The following is a 21,923-nucleotide window of genomic DNA, read 5'->3' on the forward strand; positions in this document are numbered from 1 at the left end:
AGCACTGGGTTTGCATCCAGGTTCTAGAAATTTAATCTCTTTGAGACAATGAGCAAATCATATTCTAAGTCTCGGTTGCCACCTGTGAAATTGGGATTGATAATATTGGTGTCCCCCTTCTCACAGTATTGGTAGTAAAGCTGAAGTTTGGATTTTTGAGACATGTGAATTACCTTTTTAAGCTTATAGTTATTTGAGGGAGCATAGGCTGAGTTTTAGCCTTATTTTACCTCTTATTCTACTGCCAAGTTTGGTGCCTAGCACTTAATAAATATTTTTTCATTTGGATTGGATTGGGGAATGACATTTTGGAGACAAATAAGGCACAGGCATTAAAACCCAGAGCACCAAACATACCCAGTGTTCAGTGGTAGTCTGGCTGAATGAATTGACTCAGATGCTTCATCTGGAGGGCTGGTGATATGCAGTTCATATTAATATCTTCCCATGTCCCTTCTTCCCTATCCCCGCCCAAGAAAGGAGATTTTCTGTGAGTTCAGATGAGGAAAGCTGCCTTCCCAGGGGGTTGTCTGTCTATAGCACAGGCTTGCTTAATCTGCAGATAGGGATTTGAATCCTCATTATTCTCTGCCTGCAGGTTGAAGGAGAGGGAGGATGTGGGATGGGATAGATAGAGGAAAGATGTACCTCATTTTCCCTTTCCCTAAATTTTAATTTGAGAATAAGTGCTTTTCATCAACAGGACACTGGCCTTCCCTAAGGAGTCATGTATGTTGCAAATTTAGAATCATCATTGTCATCATAATAGCTGATATTTCTATAGCAAAGCTATGCAGAGTGCTTTCTTCACCACATCTTTGTGGAATACAAACTTGGCAGTATTACTTTTTTTTACTTTTTTTTATTATTATAGGTTTTTATTTACAAGATATGCATTTTTCATAATTTTTCAACATTGACACTTGCAAATCCTTTTGTTCCAACTTTTTCCCCCCTTCCCCCAGATGGCAGGTTGACTAATACATGTTAAATGTGTTAAAGTATAAGTTAAATACAATATATGTATACATGTCCAAACAGTTATTTTGCTGTATAAAAAGTTGGACTTTGAAATAATGTACAATTAGCCTGTGAAGGAAATCAAAAATGCAGGTGGACAAAAATAGAGGGATTGGGAATTCTGTGTAGTAATTCATAGTCATCTCCCAGAGTTGTTTCGCTGGGTGTAGCTGATTCAATTCATTACTGCTCTATTGGAACTGATTTGGTTCATCTCATTGTTAAAGAGGGCCACGTTCATCAGAATTGATCATCATATAGTATTGTTGTTGGAAGTATACAATGATCTCCTGGCCCTGCTCATTTCACTCAGCATCAGTTCGTGTAAGTTTCTCCAGGCCTTTCTGAAATCATCCTGCTGGTCATTTCTTACAGAATAATAATATTCCATAACATTCATATACCACGGAATTGTGAATACATCCAACCATTCTGGAGAGCAATTTGGAACTATGCGCAAAAAGTTATCAAACTGTGCATACCCTTTGATCCAGCAGTGTGGGCTTATATCCCAAAGAGCACATAAAGAAGGGAAAGGGACCTGTATGTGCCAAAATATTTGTGGCAGCCTTCTTTGTGGTGGCCAGAAACTGGAAACTGAGTGGATGCCCATCAATTGGAGAATGGCTGAATAAATTGTGGTATATGAATATTGCATTTTGGATTTCCTTCACAGGCTAATTGTACAATATTTCAGAGTCCGATACTTTTTGTACAGCAAAATAATGCTTTGGTCATGTATACTTATTGTGTATCTAATTTATATTTTAACATATTTAACAGCTACTGGTCATCCTGGCATCTGGGGGAGGGGGTAGGGGGAAGGAGGGGAAAAATTGGAACAAGAGGTTTGGTAATTGTCAATGCTGTAAAGTTACCCGTACATATAACCTGTAAATAAAAGGCTATTAAAATTAAAAAAAAAAAAAACATTCATATACCACAATTTATTCAGCCATTCTCCAATTGATGGGCATCCACTCAGTTTCCAGTTTCTGGCCACTACAAAGAGGGCTGACTTGGCAGTATTATTATCCTCATTTTACAGGTGAGAAAGTTGAGGCACCTGTGTTCATAAAATACATTCAGCTGTAACTCAGACCACTCCCTCACCCCCTACCACTTCTGATACAAGACATTTTTTAAAACATCACTTGATCCAAAAATTCCCTTCAGCCCTTGAATTTTTTTTTACATATGAGAAAAGTGGGACCCATAGAGGTGAAATATTTTTCTTGAGGTTATACAGCTTTGGCTATACAGCCAAAGCTGACACTCAAACTCAAGTTGTTGATTTCCTAATCCAATGACAAATTTCTTTACTTCTCATTACATTAGTATTTGTAAGATCTCACTCATCTCCACATTGAGCTATCGCAAAGTTTTGAACTTTTCACATAATTGAAACTTATACCTTTAAACAATAAAAATTTTCCATTAAGAGATTAATAGAAATTGTTTTGTTGATGAATTAGAGAACTTATAAATGTTTACTATTATACTGAATTGTAATCTGCTGATACCCTAAGGGATAATGAAATATAAATAAATAAAGAATCACTGAATAACCCAGTACTTATGTGCTTTTTATTAGTTTTCATGTTAAGACATCAGCTTTCATTTCTTTCTGTTCTCAGTGTGGCTAGCTTAAGCATTTTCCTTCCCCACCTTCTCATTTCTTAGGACAACATATGGAATTTTAGAGCTGAAAAGGTCATATAGGCCAGGACTTTTTAAACTTTCTCTTCTTAAACTTTTTCCACTCACAATCCCTTTTAGCCCAAGAAGTTTTTAAGTATGTTAAATACGTAACTAAACCAACATGTACTGTTAATCATAAATAAATTTAAAACAATTCTTTGGTATGTATATGTAATTTTACCATTTATTAAAGATGAGAGCAAATTTGTATAATAATGAGATGGATGTAGTTGCTCATTTTTACATAAATAATTAAATGTTAATGGAATATTTCATACTGTAGCACAGAACATCTGCAACATTTTTCAACGCTGATCAATATTTTATGTTTCAGGACCTCCACATTCAGGTATACCACCTGTGGAGTCACAATTCACAGTTTATTTGTTTTTTGTTTGGTTTTTAATTTTTATTTTCTAACCTATTCCACTGATCCACCACTTTTCTTAGCCAGTATCATATGGTTTTATTGATTGCTGCTTTTTTTTTTTTTCCTTCTAATTTCAGGTGTAGTACTGTTAGGCCACTGTCCTTTGTATTGTTTTTTTCCATTAATTCCCTTTGATATTCTTGGCCTTTTGTTCTTCCAGATAAATTTTGTTTTTTCTAACTCTGTTTTATAATTGTTTGGTAGTTTGATATGGTACTGAATAAGTAGAATAATTTAGAGAGAATTGTCATTTTTACTATATTAGCTCAGCCTACCCATGAACAATTGATGTTTTTTCCAATTGTTTAGATCTTACTTTATTTGCATGAAAAGTGTTTTGTGATTGTGTTCACCTAGTTCTTGGGTTTGTCTTGGTAGCTAGACATTCAAATATTTTATTTTGACTGCAGCTAATTTAAATGGATTTCTCTGTCTATTGCTGTTGGGCTTCATTAATGGCATTTGTGTGGGTTTATTTTATATCCTACAACTTTGCCAAAGCTGTTAATTGTTTCAGGTAGATTTTGGGGTATTCTCTAATATTCTCTAAGTTTATCATCATATCATTTGCAAAGAGTGATAGTTTGATCTCATTGCCTAATCTAATTCCTTTTAATTTATTTTTCTTTTCTTATTGCTAAACCACCATTTCTAGTACAATATTGAATAATATTGGTGATAATATGAATCCTGATTTCATCCTTAATCTTATTGGGAACACGTCTAGCTTCCCCCCCTTAAAAATAATGTTTACTGATAGATGCTGCTTATCATTTTAAGAAAAACTTTCTTTATCCCTTTGCTCTTTAGTGCTTTAATAGGAAAGGGTGCTGTATTTTATCAAAAGCTTTTTTTGCTTCTATTGAGATTATCATATAATTTCTGTTAGTTGTGTAATTGATATGTTCGATTATGGTAATAGTCTTCCTGATATTGAACCAGCCCTGAATTCTTGGTATAAATCCCACTTGGTCATAGTGTATTATCTTCCTGATAAGTTGTGATCTCTTTGCTAACAATTTGTTTAAAAATTTTGCATCAATATTCATTAAGGAGATTGGTCTTAATTTTCTTTCTCTGTTTTGGCTGTTCCTGATTTACATATCAGGACTATATTTGTGTTATAGAAGGAATTTGGCAGGACTCATTTACTGATTTTTTCAAATAGTGTTCATAGTATTAGAATTAATTGTGATTCAAATGTTTGGTAGAAATTGCAAATCGATCTGCTCCTGGAGATTTTTACTTAGGGAGTTCATTGATGGTTTGTTGAATTTCTTTTTCTAAAATGGGGTTATTTAAAGAATTCATTTCCCTTTCTGTTAATCTGGGCAATTTATATTTCTTTAAATATTCATCCAATTCAATTAGATTGTCAGATTTATTGGCATACCGTTATGTTTATGAAGGAATTATAAATGAAGATAATACCTCCTGGGATTAAGAGAATAAAATGAGATCATTGCAATGTGCTTTGTAAATCTTAAAGTACTATATAAATTCAGTGAATTAATTTTAATTTGTGTTATTCTTTTGTGGGGATTAGCCACTCTCAGGTGAAAGAATGGGATAAAGATATTCTTTGACAAAGAATGCAAATTACATACTGTGGACCATAATTCTGTAGTTAGCATCTTTCCTATTCATTGGATTGCAGCAGGGCCTTGTCTTATTTGTCATCTCTTCCTCCTCAGAATGTAGCCATTCTTGCATACTCCATCACAGAAGGGAGTTCTTGAGCTCTGGAAGGTAATGTCAGCTGAGGACAAGCTCTAACAGTTTCTGCTAATCCAAAAAGGCCTTTCCCTAGAGGGTAGAAATTAATTTGTGTGTTGTAATAGGGTTAAGGAAGCCCATTATATATTTACTTTTTTTTTTTTTTGAAAGAGAGAGAGTCTTTAAAACATGTATTTTATCTGATCTATCCACGAGTAATATCTTTTTAGTATCAGAGCTACCTAAATTCTCTTAGTTCAGTACATAGGGGAAGGTTAGCAAGGGAAAGGCTTCTATGATTTTTAACAAAACTCACAAGATGGGTTGGGGGAGATAATGGTAGTCACCTTCAGAGCTGACAGATTGGGAAAGTGATAAGATCAACTACCTTAAAATTCCAACCAAATTGAGGGTTTTAAGCTGGAATAACAACTGTAGTAGAAAATCTAGCTATTACCCAAAGTATCCATATATCTAAGATTTGCTCCAGAGAGATCCTAATTACTTAAGTTCAAAATCTCTTATTTCTTTTTGAAACTTCTCATTCCCCTCATCTAATCAGTCATTTAATTCTTGCAACTCTTCCTTCATTCTGTTCCCTGTAATCAATATCTTTTTAATTTTTATATTATTTTGCATCTAGGATCTTTTTGATGTGGGAACTCCCTCTATTGATACAAATTGCAGCTTATCTTCACCTTCTAGCTCTGTGTGGCTTGTCAACATCTTTCCCTAAAAGCACCATAGTTATCTATCCAAAACAATAGGGGCTCTCCTTTGTGGAGTCCTAGAACAGCACAAGAACTGTTCATCTATTATCTCCTGGTCCTGTTATTTGACAAGTCCACATCCTTTTCCAGTCATATATTCTCTGTTTGATTCTTTTTTGTTTGTTTGTTTCATTTCTTTTGGGCAAGTAACCATTGGCAATATGCTTTAGCCTATATTTATGCCCATGATGCATCTTTGAATCAACCTTAATTTTTATTTTTTGGGGAGACAATGTTCAATGCATGAGTCACAGCTATGGAGGATTGCTAGAAGAATATTAATATAAAAAAGATGGATTTTTGTTTGAAGGTAGAGTTTTAGTTTGTTGTATAATTTTGAGTTCTATCTAATTTTCAGAATGCAGCATAGCCCTCTCTACTCTCATTCTGTTCTGAGCCCAACTCATTATCCATGGGCTGTTCTACTCTTAGATATAACAGTGATGCATTAATTCAGTCATTTGCCCATTACAGAATGATAACAACCATTTCTGTGCAACAGGTACAAAGTATCCATACAGGAAATTTCTCCAGTTTGCATCCCACTGGCAGCACCTAACCCCAATGTCACTTCAATGCTGTAATGAGGCATGGGAAGAGGACATTAATAAAGGCTGGTGCTCATTAACTTCCTGAAAATATGCAGATGATCTCTGAAAATAGAGAACCTACTTGGTAAGATCATACTTGAAAGCCTCAGGGCTGGATCTCTGAGATGCATGAGACAAAGGTAATTAGGAAGGAATTAGGATACACTTTATCCTGGAATTACCATGGACAAATACTTTCAACAGAAGATATTTTTTTAGGCAGCTGTTATGTGTTTAGCAGTATTTAAGGCAATATGTGATTAATTAACAAATGAATTCTACAGGAGTTCATAGCAGGAGAGGGAAAATCATTATCAGGGAAGCTTTCACAGAGAAGATGAACCTTAAGAAATTTTTGGGATCTAGATAGAGCAGGATCAGGAAAAAAGGAAAGAACATTTTATAACAATCACTCAAACATTTATTATACTGGGCAATTGTGACAAAAACAAGCTTCAGAAAGAATAAATCTAAGAAGTGTTAAAAGGATCCTGAGGAAACAAATTGGCTGGTCTTTGACCTCTTGGTTCTTTAGGTTTCCAGTGACTAAATTAATATTTCCAGTCCTAAAATACTGCCAGTCATTTATTGCTACCAGTTATTTCTATTGAGGTCCTGACTAGCAGTAAGATTTTGGACTCTTGAGGAAGTCCTTCTGTTCTACCTCTCAACTCTGACCTATTCCATTTTCATCAAAGTATTGATGTAACCATATTGTGACTTTTTTGGATCCAAGAGGTGAATCAGCTCTAAATAACAATTTAGGCTTCTTCAAATTGTTTCATTCGATTATATGGATGGCTTGTTATGTAAGGGACTCTGCCTTTGGCCTTGTTTTGTTTCACATTGTTCTCATCATCTTGGATAGAAATATAGATGGCAGCCATATTACATTTGGGGATTATATGAAGAAGACAGGAAAGTTTTAGTGGATTGTGACCTCATTATGAGTCAGTCGTTTGATGTGACAACTAGAAAAGCTAATGAGAATTTGGTTTCAGAAAGAGAGAAAGAGGGCCCAGGACTATGGGGTGGGGATGGTACAAATCCTGCTTTACCATATATGGAGTATCATATTTATCTGTATACCACATTTTAGGAAGGATATTGGTAACCCAGGGAAGGCAACCAGAATGTTAGAAAACTTTGAGAAAATGCCATAAGAGTACTGGTTGAAAGGAATGAGAATGTTTTGTTTAGAGAACAGGAAACTTAGAGAACCATCATTGCCATCTTCAAATTAAGGATGGCCATATGGAAAAGAGATTCAAATTTTTCTGTTTGTCCCCAAAAGGAAAAAACAAAACAAAACTAGGAGTAATGGTTAAGCAGTTTCTGAGCAATATACAAATTTAGGCTTAATGTAACCATTAGAACTATCTAAAAGTAGACTAAGTGGCATAGGGTAATGTGTTTTCCTTTCATGCAAATCAAGAAAGAATTTCTCTTTGAGAATGGATTAGATGAGATAGGTTCTGAGTTCCCTTCTAACTCTGGGCTTCTGTGTGATTGATGCTGAATAAGGTTGGAAAGGTTGGATAGCCAACCTAATAAGTTAGAGATTCCAGATTCAAAAAGTTCTCAGCAGAATTATGAAATTATGGGCAGAATAGAAATCATACAATGGAAGTCTAATGATAAATGACAAATACAGAGCTGAAGGGTGGACTAAATCAAAGCAATCTAAACCAGTTAAGTGGGCCACAAGCACAACACTGGGGTATGTCAAGCCAAAAAGGTCTTGTGATATAAGGCAATATTAATTAGAGGGATCGTGTCCAAAATAAGGAAGAAGTAATAATCCTTCTTCTGTACTTTATCTTTTATATCATCATATAGGGTAGATTGTGCTCTACTTTCAACAATTCTTTGTTTTAAGGAAGAACATCAGCATGCTAATAAGTGTGTCTATAGGAGAGTGCCCAGGCTGGAAAGGGATCTTAAAAATCATGTCTTATGAGAAAACAGTTGAAAGAAATGGGGAGATATTTAACCTAGAATGGGGATAGATATATGGAGTTATATAATAACAGTTTAAAGAAGTATTAAGCTTTTCACCAGCATATGGCTAGCAAAATTGCCCATTGGGCCTCATAATTAAAATGAAATTGGGGAAAATTTTGATAAAATACAATACAACATAAATGATGCTAATTTGTGGTTTTCTGAGTCAATATGTGGTCTAGTTTCTGTTTGCATTTGACATCTCTGTTCTAGAATATTTGAAATATTGTCTTAAGGTACAGGGATTAGACTTGTTTTGTGTGATCTAGGAGACAGAAGTTTTCCAGCATATAGACAAAGTAGGAAAGCATTTGTTATTGTTGTATCATTTCAACAATTTTTGACTCTTCGTGACTCCTTTTGGGATTTTCTTGGCAAAGATATTCATTTGCCATTTTCTTCTTATTTCATTTTATAGATGAGGAAATTGAGGCAAAACTAAACAACTTGTCTGGGCCACACAGCTAGTAAATGTCTGAGACTAGATTTGAACTCCTGAAGATGATCCTTCCTGACTTCAGGTGTGACACTTTATTCACTGTGCCACTTAGCTGCGTATTTTAGCTTAATGTAAGGAAGTACCTTAACTGGCCCGAAACAGCTCAATACATGGTTATTAAGCATCTTCTTTGTCCAAGATTCTGTGTATATAAGGACAAAAACAAAATAGTATCCACTCTCAAGCAACTTATATTCTAATGGAAAAATATAACTTGTACACAAATAAACTTATTATAAGGAAAATGGAAGCAGGAGACAGTATTAATTCCTGTGGATGGCCTACATCAGGGAACAGCAAACTATAGGCCAAATTTACTCAGCCATTTGTTTTTGTTTGGTTCTGATCTAAAAATAGTCTTAAATTTTAAAATAAAGGCCAGCCAAAGAAAAATAGGTAGTTGACAGAGAGCCAGATTAGACTCACAAGTGACTCTGGGCTACACAAAGTGTTAACTAGACATTACTTTAGGGAAGAGACATCACTAATTTCCAGTTGGTGTTGAGGAGAACAAAAGTGACTTTTGATTCACCACAACAATAAATGTTCTAAGTACTTCATTAATGTTTTTGTTAGTCCAAAACCCTTGGTTTCAGTGGGATGGCAGTTCTCTCTACTGACACAGAATGCAATCTCTTTGTCTTAATATGTGACCTTTCTCAGTTCCTGTAACTAAAAATTCATTATCTTGAGGCCAACTTGCATGGAGCTTTCGTGAACTTAGACTGATCTTCATATAGATTTAAAACCTGTATTCAGAGTTTATATGACTTGGAAGGACCTGCTGAGACCTTTACTCCTGCTGGTAAAGTCTTGGAGAACATAGGGTCATTCCTGTGCTCTTCTTTCTTCAAGAAAAAAATTATTCTCGCAAACTACTAGGGTTTTTAGGGGAGACATTTGAATAGTGGAAGGAGCATTGAACTGGAATTCTAGGAACCTGGAAGCTACTTATAGCTCCTCTGTAAGCTACCTGGATGCACTTTATTAAGTCCCTTGCTGTCTCTGTGCCTATAAAATGGGCATAAACCTTCTTCTTCCCCTTCTACCTCACAGGTTGATATGAGGGTTTGAGAGGATAAATATGAAAGCATAACTGGGGAAAAGTATGAGGAGCTCTCCAAATGTCAGATTGCAGTATTACTTTGTTGCCCACATGCCTGGATCTGCACCAAAAGTATCTTTCCTCTTCAAGGGCCCCCATCAGTGCTTCTTTGAAGTGGTGAGAGACTGACTGAGTTTCATTTGTTCTCAGCTCTCTGATCCTGAGTTGACCTTCATTCTGGCTATTGCTTCTGCATCTGTCTCAGAGGCCCCAGTCAGCAAAAATCCTATTCCCTGATAAAAGGTCTGAGCCAAGCAAAGACATCACAAAAGTCCCTGCTTGCAGTGTTTGATTGGACTGCCAAGGCTGGGGAAAATGCTTCTCTTGGAAAAGCAGTTAAAGATCTTTCCATTTATTGGTTTGCTAACTGATGGTTTACAGTGACTCAGGAGTAAATGTTATTATGCAAACTTCCAAGGTCATGGTCCTCAACCAATATATGCTGATGTACCAACAGATCTTCCAGTGAGGCAGCATGCCAGGGTGGATTTGGTGATGTAGGATCACAGAATTAGAAAGGACCTTTACCTTATCCATGGCAGAAGAGACAAAGCCAGCATTCGAACTCAGGTCTCTTTGCTTCAACTCCAGAGCTTTTTACCACTCTGAAATGATCTTCATTTCTGACCTAATTTTCCTCATCTTGATGAGATTAGATTCAGGGAACCATAATGATGAGATTAGGGTTCCTGGTGGTCAGAGAGTTAAATGATGAGGTTAGTGGCAGGTTCGGGGTTCAGGGAACAAAATGAAAAGGTTTGGCTCCCCTAGGTCCCCTTTGGATTTAGCGCAAGGTTGGGAGTTGTGGGAACCCCCTTTTGGTGATACAGAGATTCTTTGTAAAGGAATTTACGAATCTGAAAAGCTAGATTGATAAAAAGAGGTTTGTTATTGGCCTTGGGAAGTCAGCCTGTGCTATGCATGAATAGAAAGACTGATTTTCTTGGTGGTAAGGTCCTGACAGAAGTGAAGTTTAGCAGAGAAATCCTGACAGAAAGGTATAAAGTTTTGTTAAGGAGATAGGTGAGGGAAATAAAGAGAGGGTAAAGCTGAAAGAGAATATTATTTCAGTGGCAGAGATTGCTGCTATGCCAGGGATGGCATATTAGGTGCTCTGCAAGGACTGAGCCCCACATTGGCTCTTTTTATCTACAAGCTGGGGGCAGTTCTTGATGGGGCTGAGTATAACTTGAGTTGAATTGAATAGAAAATCTTAGAATTGGATGGGTATCTCTTCAATTCAATAGAGTTGGAATCTTTAGCTCTGGACTCAACTAACCCCACCTAGGTAACAGAGTGAAGCTGTTTGTCCTGAGGCCAGAGCCAGAATTCAAGGAGACTTTCTCCTTCAAGGAGCTTCTCAAGTGCTTTACCTCATGGATCACCCCCTAAGTCAGAGAGAGAAAGAGAAAGAGTTTGGGGCTCCCCTCATCAATCTGAGATCTAAGACTCCTTGTGTCTGGTCCTGTAGTAGATCTTTAAGCTGATGGCCCTTAGGAGATTGCCAATGGAATAGGAGCTAAGAAACATTAGATTGGAATTCAAGTTATGAAACCAACTATCTTCATTTTCTTGGGCAAGTTGCTTCCTTCAGAAGAAATGTAGCAATAGATTGCTTTCCTATTGGACTTTATAAAGAAATTGCTTTCCAGTCAGTAACCCTGGGTTATTTTCCTCATTTTATAGATAGTCTTTAATAGATAGTCTTTATGGTCCCTAGTTCCTTATAGTTTTAGCACAATATAAGTGCTGTTCCTCCCACTCCACTTGGAAAGTTGAGTGCAGGTAATAGTACTGGGCCTCCTCTTCCCACTTGCTCTGGGACTTTATCATCTATATTTCCTAATCCAGCACCAGTAATTTCTAAAAAAACTATGAAGAAATGAAAATCAGCCACATCCCATCTCCCTCTTCAAAGATCCCTAGAGATGAAAAACCCTACTTAAGAAATTGTAATCTAAAGTTCTCTCTCTATGACTCCATTAAATTTTTTCTTTCCATTATCTTTATTTAATAAAACAACAGGAAAGAAATAAAATGAATGATTTTAAAAATCAGGAGCTTTTCAGAAATAGATAACATAGACCTTTTTTTGGGGGGGGAGGGGTTAAATGAGTTAAATGATTTGTCCAAGGTCACATAGCTAGTTAATATCGGAAGCTGGATTTGAACTCGGGTTTCCTGACTCTTGGCTTAGTGCTTATCCATATAATGCCTACACATAGACTCTTTTAGTATATTCTTGATATACCATCATAATATTTAGGTCTAGAAGAGAACACTCTGAGGAAATTCTGTTCCAGACTGCTACTGCTTAGGGTCATATAATAATAGACTCCACACCCAGTTTTCTGTTTATACTGTGCTTTTTCTGTGTGTTTGTTTTTTTGGGTTTTTTTTGAAACAAAGAATGAAGCATTTAAAAGCCAAGGTAAAGAAATGGATTTGCCAAAAAGCTCTTAAAATCTATAGAATGGCTTCAATTCAACAAACATAAATTAGCCTTTTCTTTGCTCAAGGCTTTATATACCAGGACAAAAGTCAACTCATTCTTACCCTCAGGAGCTTACTTGCAGTAATATACTGTGTGGATAAAGATATAGACTATACAGAGAATAATTTCAAGAGGAATAAATGAAAACATTTAATTAATTTAGTTCTTACTATGTGCCAAGCATTTTGCCAGTACAAAAGCAAAGCCACCCTTACTCTCAGAGAATTTACATTCTAATGGGAAAGATAAGATAGTGGCCAAGAGTGGGTGAAGTCTCAGGAATGTTGAGTGGAACTTTTGAAATGACTTTTCCAGTTGTTGTTAATTCTTGAAAAGGATCAATGACGTCATGAAGTAGTATTGATTTGGCCATATCCCTCTTAACAAGGCTGAGAAGCAGGGAGGTGGAGAACTACATGACTTAAAGTGTTGTCTGAAATAGGACAAATATAATGGAATATGTGTTTTAACCATTGATTGGCCAGTCAGAACAATTCAGCCATAGGTCTGGTGTTCAAAAATTGAGTAGATTAAGTATCCCAGATTACGGGCATATGGAGAGCTTTGTAATAAGGAAGTTGGCAAGAGGATGGTTGAGATAGACACCTGGAAACATGAGCTGAGGTCTGCCCTATGGCGAGCTTCATAAGTTTATGTTCTCTGATTCTCCAATAAGGAAGAAATCTGCAATAACTGGGGGTGAGGGGAAAGAGGTGACATTATAAAAGGCTCTTGAGCTAAATTTTGAAGGAAGTTAAGCATTCTAAGAACGTAGATAAAAAAGGAGTACATTCCTACTATAGAAAACAGCCTGTACACAGAGGCAATGTTTGTAAATATGGCTTTTAGTAATAGGATTGATTATCTTTAAAATGATCTTCTACATGAAAATGTCATTGTGCATTCTCCTCCCTTTTTATTTCCCCTTAAGTTTATATTATCAGTCTCCCCAGTTCATCTTCTGAGGACACTACTGAGAGGCTTGGGTTGGGGACAGACTTTCCCTTTATATATGATGAAATGGAGTATCAGAAAGAAATGCTTCCAGTTTTTCCTCTTCCTGGATTAGTTCTTCATTTCATTTTGTTTCATTTTTTTTTTATTTATTTGAAATTTCCCCCAGTTATATTCAAAACAATTTTTTTTTTACATTTGCTTTAAAAATTTTTGAGTTCTAGATTCTCTCCCTTATTCCCATCCCCAATTAAGAAACCACTTGTGATGTTATATGCAAAACATTTCCATAAAAATCAAATTATGGAAAAAAATAAATCTCCTATCCTAATGAAAATAAAAACCCTCAAGAAAAATTAAATTTAAAAAAGAGAGAAAGATAGAGAAAGAGAGAATGCTTCAATCTGTTTCAGACACAGGCAATTCCTTCTCTGTTATGTAGAAGATTTTTCATCATAAGTCCTTCAGAATAGTCGTGGATGATTGTTCTGCTGAGAATAGCAAAGTCATTCACAGCTGGTCACTGCAGAACATTGCTATTACTTTGTATACAGTACATTTCACTTTGCTTGAATTCATGGAGAACTTTCCAGGTTTGTTTGTTTGTTTTTTTCCCTGAGAGCATCCTGCTTTTCAAAGAAATGCTTTCATTGATGTTGCTGTAAAACCAAACTTATTTTCTTCATGTAAATAACCTGTTGTGACTGGGGATTGGGGGGGATGTTTTTCAGGTGGAAAACATCCTGCTGCATGACCGAGGTCATTATGTCCTGTGTGATTTTGGCAGTGCCACCAACAGATTCCAGAACCCACAAGCTGAGGGAGTCAATGCAGTAGAGGATGAGATTAAGAAGTAAGCTTCCTCCTTCCTTGGGGCTTGGCTCTGCTCTCAGATCTGTGACTTCTCTTTGAACATAGGGAGGAGGACTGGGTTGGGAAGAAAATAGTTTGGAATGGGAGTATTTCAAAGAATCACTTTTATATGAATTGGTTGAATCTTTAATCCTGTAATTATAAGGGTCACCTGCCAGAAATTGCAGACATTTTCTAAAGAATTAATAGGCTGCACTAAAGGACATTGGATTTGAAGCTGAAGATCTAGGTTTCAGTCCAGAGAGAAAAATAAAAAGGAATAGATCAATTTCAATGGAAGAAGCAATTTTAAGAATTATAGGTATTCTAAGCCCTTACTTGGAGTAAATGGAAATACAGAGAAGATTGACTTCTTTTTTTAGGGTCAGATAACACCTCTATTTGGAGTCAGAGGACTTAGGTTCTAATCTAATCTACGTGATTTTAGCAAAATTATTTTCCTGCACTGGTTCTCAGTTTTTTAATCTTAAAATGAGGGATTGGACTATATATTTCAGTTGTGAATTTTGTGGTCTGGTTTATCAATTCCCCATTATTTAGTGGAGAAATCAAGACTGACTTTTCTTTTTTTTTTAGATATTTAAAAATACTTTTCTTTTGTATTAAAGCCTAATGGTACAAATAGAGTAAAATCAGTTAGCAGAATAGTTAGATAATATGAAGGTAAATTAGTAAACTAATTTTGGATGGTTTTATTTATCTGTTTTTCTTTTTAATGTCCACTGTATACATAGTTCTGCAATAAAATATTGCGGGAGATGCAAAAGAAATATGAAAGAAGTGTTCCCTGACTACCTCAGAAATTGTTTGAGTATATGTTTACATGCATACATACATGTGTTTCTATTCATATATACACAGACCTATATATGCATAAATATACATATATACACATTTTACATGTATGCAATATACCTAGATAGTAGAGTATTGTGGCACTATATGATCAAGTGCTAAATATTGCATTATAAGGGAAAGAGCACTGCATTTTGAATCAGAGAAACTTGGGTTTTAATTCTGGCTTTAGTGTTATGTGACTTTGAGCAAAACACTTTATTTCTCTGAACTTAATTTTCCTCATGGAAACCTACACTGTCTCACAGGGATTATTATGGGGAAATATTTTTGCAGGTACTATAAAACAACATAGAAATAGGACCTCTTATTAATACATGACAGTCATCATAATTGAACTCAGTGTTTGATAAGGTCCTATGATCACAAAAGCTACTAGAAAAGAGAGATCTTTGTGGGCTGCAATAATCAGAAAAACTTTAAGGAAGAGACTTGCAGGACAGAAGGGTCTGATGGAAAGGAAAAGGGAGGTGATAACTCTTGTCTTAACAAAATTCATTCTGAGTTTGTCCTCCATCTGGGGAAGCTGGTTTGAGAAGGCACATTTTATATTTTGCCCTAAAAAGCCCACAGCTTAGCTATTATGATGACAATAATGCTCCTGTGTGGTAGATAACACAAATATTATTACAACTTCATTTTATAGATAGAAAAAATCGGGCTTAGAGGGGTGATTTGCCCAAAATTACATAACTAGTAAGAATCAGAGTTAAGATTCCAACACAGATTTCTGCTGACTCCAATCTCAGCCAGTGCATTTTCTACCTAAACTCACCATGGACAAGCTGATAGAACTAGCAAATGACCACAACTCTCTACTATCATTGCTTTCTGCATAGCATTATATTCATATTTGTCTGAGATAGGGATTGTTGTGATATATGTTATAAAAGATAAAAATATTTTTGTTGTCACAGGATTGCCAAATAAATGAAATGAAAGTTGGATACCTTTAATAAAATGATTCTTCTGATTTTAGGTATACAACGCTTTCCTACCGAGCTCCAGAAATGGTCAACCTGTACAGTGGCAAAATTATCACTACAAAGGCCGACATTTGGGTACGTGCTGAGTAATCTGCAGTTTCAATTTGATGAGCAACAGAGTACTTGACTTTGGAGTCAAGGGACTTGGATTTAGTTCTAGGCTCACTTTAGCTTAGTTTCTTCATTTGTAAAATAGGCATAATGTTTGCACCATTTATCTCCCAGGAAGTGATAAGGAAAGTGCTTTGTAAGCCTGAATATTCCAGAAAATTGTGAGTTGTTTTTCTAATCTATAGCTGCTTAGTTGTTAGTATTTTAGTTTGTTTACCTGCAGACCTGTAACAAGGGGAGAGTGACTGGAGCTTTTGCCCCATGGAAATTAAGGAGTCAGTGACAATACTTGCTGTCCTTCTAAAGTACAAAAGCAACTGAGATGATTATCTAGTTAGCAGGAATAATTAGAATAGAAAGGTACTACATAATGTGCTTCTTTCTGGATTTCGCTTCATCCCAGCCAAGCTCCTTCACTCCCTTTGCCCTGATCCCATCTTAATAACTGTGGGTACCAGAATTGCTAGTTATTGCTTGTGAATCCATAAAAATCCATAAAAATGTGGTAGTATGGCATAGTAGAATATATCCTGGATTTGGAGTCAAAGGATCTAGGTTAGTCCTGTTTTTGCTGCTTAGCATATGCAAGATCTTGTACAAATCATTTCCTCTCTGTGTACTTCAACTTTTTTACCTCCAAAATCAGAAAAATTAGATTAGATGATTTTTAGGGTCCATCCATCTTCAGCAGCACTTAGCCAGGATTACTTGTAGGGAAGTGATAGAAGGAAGCCCATGCTCAATAGTTACAGAGTGAAAACAATCCTTTTTTCCTCTGTCTTTTAGGCCCTTGGTTGTTTGTTGTATAAATTATGCTACTTCACATTACCATTTGGGGAGAGTCAGGTAGCCATTTGCGATGGAAACTTCACGATTCCTGATAACTCACGGTATTCCCAAGACATGCATTGCCTCATACGTAAGTATTTCCATTTCCCAGATTCCTCTTGATTTGTAACCTTTTCTCTCCAGGATTGAATTATACCAGTAGGAGAGGAAAGATTATCCACAGTAGGGAGAGAGAACAAAAGAGAAGGCAGGAATGGGGATAAAAGATCTATAAGGGATAGGAACAGAGATGGAAAAATATCTTTGAAGCAAGGATTTCCAATTGCTTAGACAGATCTCCTTTGGACAAATTTCCAAAGTACACTTCATACCTACATGAGTCATTTAAACAGAAGTATTGAATATAATATTTATATTCCATTAGTTAAAGTCTTTGAAGAAGTCCTGAAGCAATGGGATTCTGACTGGTTGTGTATCAAGGCGGGGTAAGACTTTGCAAAATTAGGAATTGTTCCATTGAAGAGGTTGGCATGTTTTGCTTAAATATTTGCTTCCTAGTGCAGCATTTTGTTCTGTAGAATTCATTTATATACAATAAATATTTCTTGCGTGCCTTCGATGTGCAAAACACTGTGGTGGGTAATGAAAGCCTTTTTCCTAGGTGCTGAAGATGGAGGCCCAGAACTAAGTATTTTAGGTTAATCATCTTGACTTGCACTGAGATCATAATAACTCTAAAAATCTTGTCAACTAGTGGCCAAGCTCCTGGTCATGAGCCATTTCACACCTAACTGATCTTCAAATGACAGAAATATATGTCTCCCATTCTTATTCCCTTTCTAACTTGAAATATTTGTCAAATCTTGTCTTTCACTAATATGGCATTTAAACATCCAATTTTATGTTAAGATATCATAGAGGACACTGTTTAACATTGCCTTTTGACTTCTTAATCTCTCCAGTTAACCTATTGCATCATACATAAAGAACAAGATGGCAGGTAACCATAAGCCCCTCTGATGGAAACAGACATATTTACTTTCTTCACTTGGCAAGGTTTTTTGGGACTAGAATTATTAACCAATTCCTGGCCATATAGCTTGTCACCTCTCCTATCTTGCTGATTCCTGAGTTATGGCAGCAGGAATGGCCTTTGCTCTTAACTGGATGGATTTCCAGTTAATGGAAGGCCACAGATTTGGACATGGATAACTTTATTACAGATTGCTTTACTTTTTCTTTTAAACTTGATTGCAAACGAACAAAAATAAATGAGATATTATAAAATGCATATGAGGTAGACTAATAAGAAGCATAATCTCATTTGCCTCATTGTAGCTTCAGAGTTGTGATCTCAAGATTTGCTTTGTATGGTAGGGGACTATTAGTCATCAAAGTCCTTATTTGAAAGTATCATTCTGAACGTCTGAACTCATGTTGATTAAAGGATGATGTTAGTGCCTTCCTGAACAAAAAGTTCCTTAAACTTAAAGAATGTTCTTAGTCATCAAGTTCATTCTTAAATCATTAAACTTAAGTGTTACTATGCTCTGTGCATTTAGATAGAAATACCTAATAACTTGACAGTCAAACTTATAATTCTAGATGACCTTTGTTTCTGAACTAGTTTCATGAACTAGACTAGTATAGAATCAAATTCTTGAATATAATATAATCAGATATCTTGCTTTTTATTATTGTTTATGAACTTCAGAACTGAGTTATTCTCACCTGGTGAACAGCACCGTAAAGAAGAACATACCAACTCCGAGAACAAGAAATTGGGATTTAGGAGCCATAGTATCATAAAATTGCAGAGTTGTTCAGTGACAACTTATCACTATATTTTACATAAGGATCCCTGAGGATGGCATATTGACTTAAGAAAATCACTCATTTATACTTTTTTAAAAAAAATTAATATATTAACACATTAAAATCAAACAGGACTTCAATTATCACCTAGGTCAGGTCATACTTGAAAGTATTTTGGGCTGCATGTGGCCTGTTTCTAGTTGTAAGTCTCCCATAGCAAGGATATTACTTATAAAATCCCTGAAAATGGTCATTTAAGCTTCCACTTAAAAACCTCCAGTTACAAATATTAGTAACTCTAAGTTGCCCATGGCATTTTTTGAGAGCATTAATTTTTTTATTATAACTTTTTATTGACAGTACATATGCATGGATAATTTTTTATAACATTATCCCTTGCACTCACTTCTGTTCTGATTTTTCCCTTCTCTCCTTCCATCCCTTCCCCTAAATGGCAGGTAGTCTTATACGTGTTAAATAAGTTACAGTATATCCTAGATACAACATATGTGCAGAACCAAACAGTTCTCTTGTTGCACAGGAAGAATTGGATTCAGAAGGTAAAAATAACCTGGAAAGAAAAACAAAAATGCAAACAGTTTACACTCATTTCCTAATGTTCTTTCTCTGAGTGTAGTTGATTTTGTCCATCACTGATCAGTTGGAACTGAATTAGATCTTCTCTTTGTCGAAGAAATCCACTTCCATCAGAATATATCCTCATACAGTATTGTTGTTGAAGTATATAATGATCTTCTGCTTCTGCTCATTTCACTCAGCATCAGTTCATGTAAGTCTCTCCAGGCCTTTCTAAAATCATCCTGCTGGTCATTTCTTACAAAACAATAATATTCCATAACATTGATATACCACAGCTTTTTTCAGCCATTCTTCAATTGATGGGCATCCATTCATTTTCCAGTTTCTGGCCACTACAAACAGGACTGCCACAAACATTCTTGCACATACAGGTCCCTTTCCCTTCTTTAGTATCTCTTTGGGATATAAGCCCAGTAGTGACACTGCTGGATCAAAGGGCATGCAGAGTTTGATAACTTTTTGGGCATAATTCCAAATGAGAGCATTAATTTTTTAGCAAAGTTTTTCTTCTATTGAGCCTTCCTAAAACTTCACTTCTTAGTCTTAGTTCTTCCATTTGAAGACAAAAAAAAAAAACAATTTTAATCCCATGACAACTATCATGTCCCTCCTTTGTTTCTTCTTCAGTCTAAATATTTTTAGTTCCTTTGACCGCTTTTCTTTTAGAATGGCATGGTTTCAAGTCCCATCACCATCTGGTCATCCTCCTGAATGTACTTGAAATGGAAAAATCCACTTCAGAAATACTGAATAAGGAAGACACAGCTAGAGACAACAGGTTCTGTGAGAAAAATGTGGGGCTTTTAGTGGACTGTGAGCTTAATATAAGTCATTGGTGCGAGACTTGAGGCAAAAAAGTTAATGTTGTTAGAGTCTACATTAAGAACCAAAGGCTTCATGTCCAGAAAGAAGAGGTAATAGATTCTCCATACTCTGCCCAGTTCATTGACGTATGGATACTATGCTCAATTCTTAGCGTCATATTTTAGGATAGACATAGATAAACTGGACTGTTTCTAAAAGAGAATGGCCAAAATGGTGAGATTGATGGACAACAGGACAAAGAGTCTAAGTTGAAGGAAATGGGCATGGAAAGAGAAGACTTAGTTGTCACTTAACAAAAGGCTGTTTTATGGAAGAGAGGGATTAGGTTTATTGTTTGTCTCCAGAAGGAAGATGTAGGAGCAGTAAAGTAGGAACTGCACAGAAAGATATTTAAATTTGCTATAAGGGACAAACATCCTTATAGTACTACTTATGATCTGGGCTGCCAGAAAAAATAGTAAATTCTCCTAATTTTGAGATTTTCCATCAGGGCCTAGATTACCATTTTGTAAGTGAAGATGTTTTAGAAAGAATTTTTGTTCAGATGTGGGTTAAATTAGATAACTACTGAGATCCCTTCAATTTCTTCAGTTCTGTCACTCTTTTGTAGTTCCAAGAACTGGATAGAATACTACAAAAATTACTTAGCAGGAGCAGAGTGGGACAGTATTGTCACTTTGCTATTATTGTAGTGTGTCACTAAAATCTTTTTTTTTTCCATAACTACTGCTCTCCAGCTATGTTATTCCCATTCTATGCTTGTGAAATTCTTTTATGGACCTATGTTCAGGACTTTTTATATTTAATTTTATTAATTTAATCTTACCAATTTAACCTATTGTTGCATAATTCTGGTAAGAATTTTCAGTCATCTCCTTTTGTGACATAGTGTATTATCCAGCACTCACAACTTTATGTCATCCACAGATTTAATAAGAAAGCTACATCAATGTGCACATATAGTACGTGCATGAATAATTTTTCTATGCAACTGATAAACAAAATGAATCAAAATCAGAGAAGATTCTGTACTAGATTTCCTATCACCATTTTGAATTGAATTGGTTATTGCATAAGTTCTAAATCCAATTAACCATACTGTCATCAATTCATCTTTTCCATATTTGTCCATTGTGATAATTGGCTTTGTTTCTTATTCTTTTCATGCTTATCCAAATGCATACATACCTTCCCCCTTGCCTTGATTAGGTGAATTTCCAAACAGATGAATACCCTTTCAATATAGAATGATGTATTGTCACCTCTGTGAGGTGACCTGCCATATAGGAGTCACGAATTTTGCATCCCAAGTTTCCAGTGATACCTCGAGACATCCTCATGTTAATGCCTGTGGTCTTTAAGCTCTGGTTTCTTATCCAAGATACAACCCAATATCCCTGACTGTCAGTAGATACTTTGAATGTTTTTCTATTACTCTAGGCTCTAATTTCATTTCAAAAGATGTGATTTTGTTGCTTTGACCAATACAGATCACATCCCCTTTGTGATTTAGGTACATGTTCTTTCAGATATACTGGGACCAGAATATTTCATTAGTTCATGGCTGAAGCCACATATTGATGACCTTTTCTAAGCCTGTTGCTTTTTACATATTAGATGTTTAATAACCATTTGATGATTCAAATTAGGCTAATCCTTGGATCACAGACATACAACTTTTTACTGGATACCCATTAGCCTTCTTCTCTTGGAGTAGCTGTGACAGAGTTTGCATTCCTTAAGCACAGCCCAGAGAACCCAGAGTCCTCTATTAAATACTAGAGAA

General features: G+C 35.7%; 1 protein-coding gene across 13 annotated transcripts in view; it reads left to right on the top strand.

Annotated features, from left to right (window-relative positions):
• The window catches only part of AAK1 (AP2 associated kinase 1), a 242,795-nt gene that overhangs the window by 126,587 nt on the left and 94,285 nt on the right, over positions 1–21,923 (top strand). For all 13 annotated transcript variants that reach the window (XM_031950606.1, XM_031950605.1, XM_031950611.1 and 10 more), the window contains exons 6-8: positions 14,015–14,136; positions 15,991–16,072; positions 16,895–17,027. In XM_031950606.1, the coding sequence (XP_031806466.1) occupies positions 14,015–14,136; positions 15,991–16,072; positions 16,895–17,027 (337 nt within the window). The remainder of the gene's footprint in view (positions 1–14,014; positions 14,137–15,990; positions 16,073–16,894; positions 17,028–21,923) is intronic.

Source organism: Sarcophilus harrisii, chromosome 2 (genome assembly GCF_902635505.1).
Source record: "Sarcophilus harrisii chromosome 2, mSarHar1.11, whole genome shotgun sequence".
In the NCBI taxonomy this organism is placed as follows: Eukaryota; Metazoa; Chordata; class Mammalia; order Dasyuromorphia; family Dasyuridae; genus Sarcophilus; species Sarcophilus harrisii.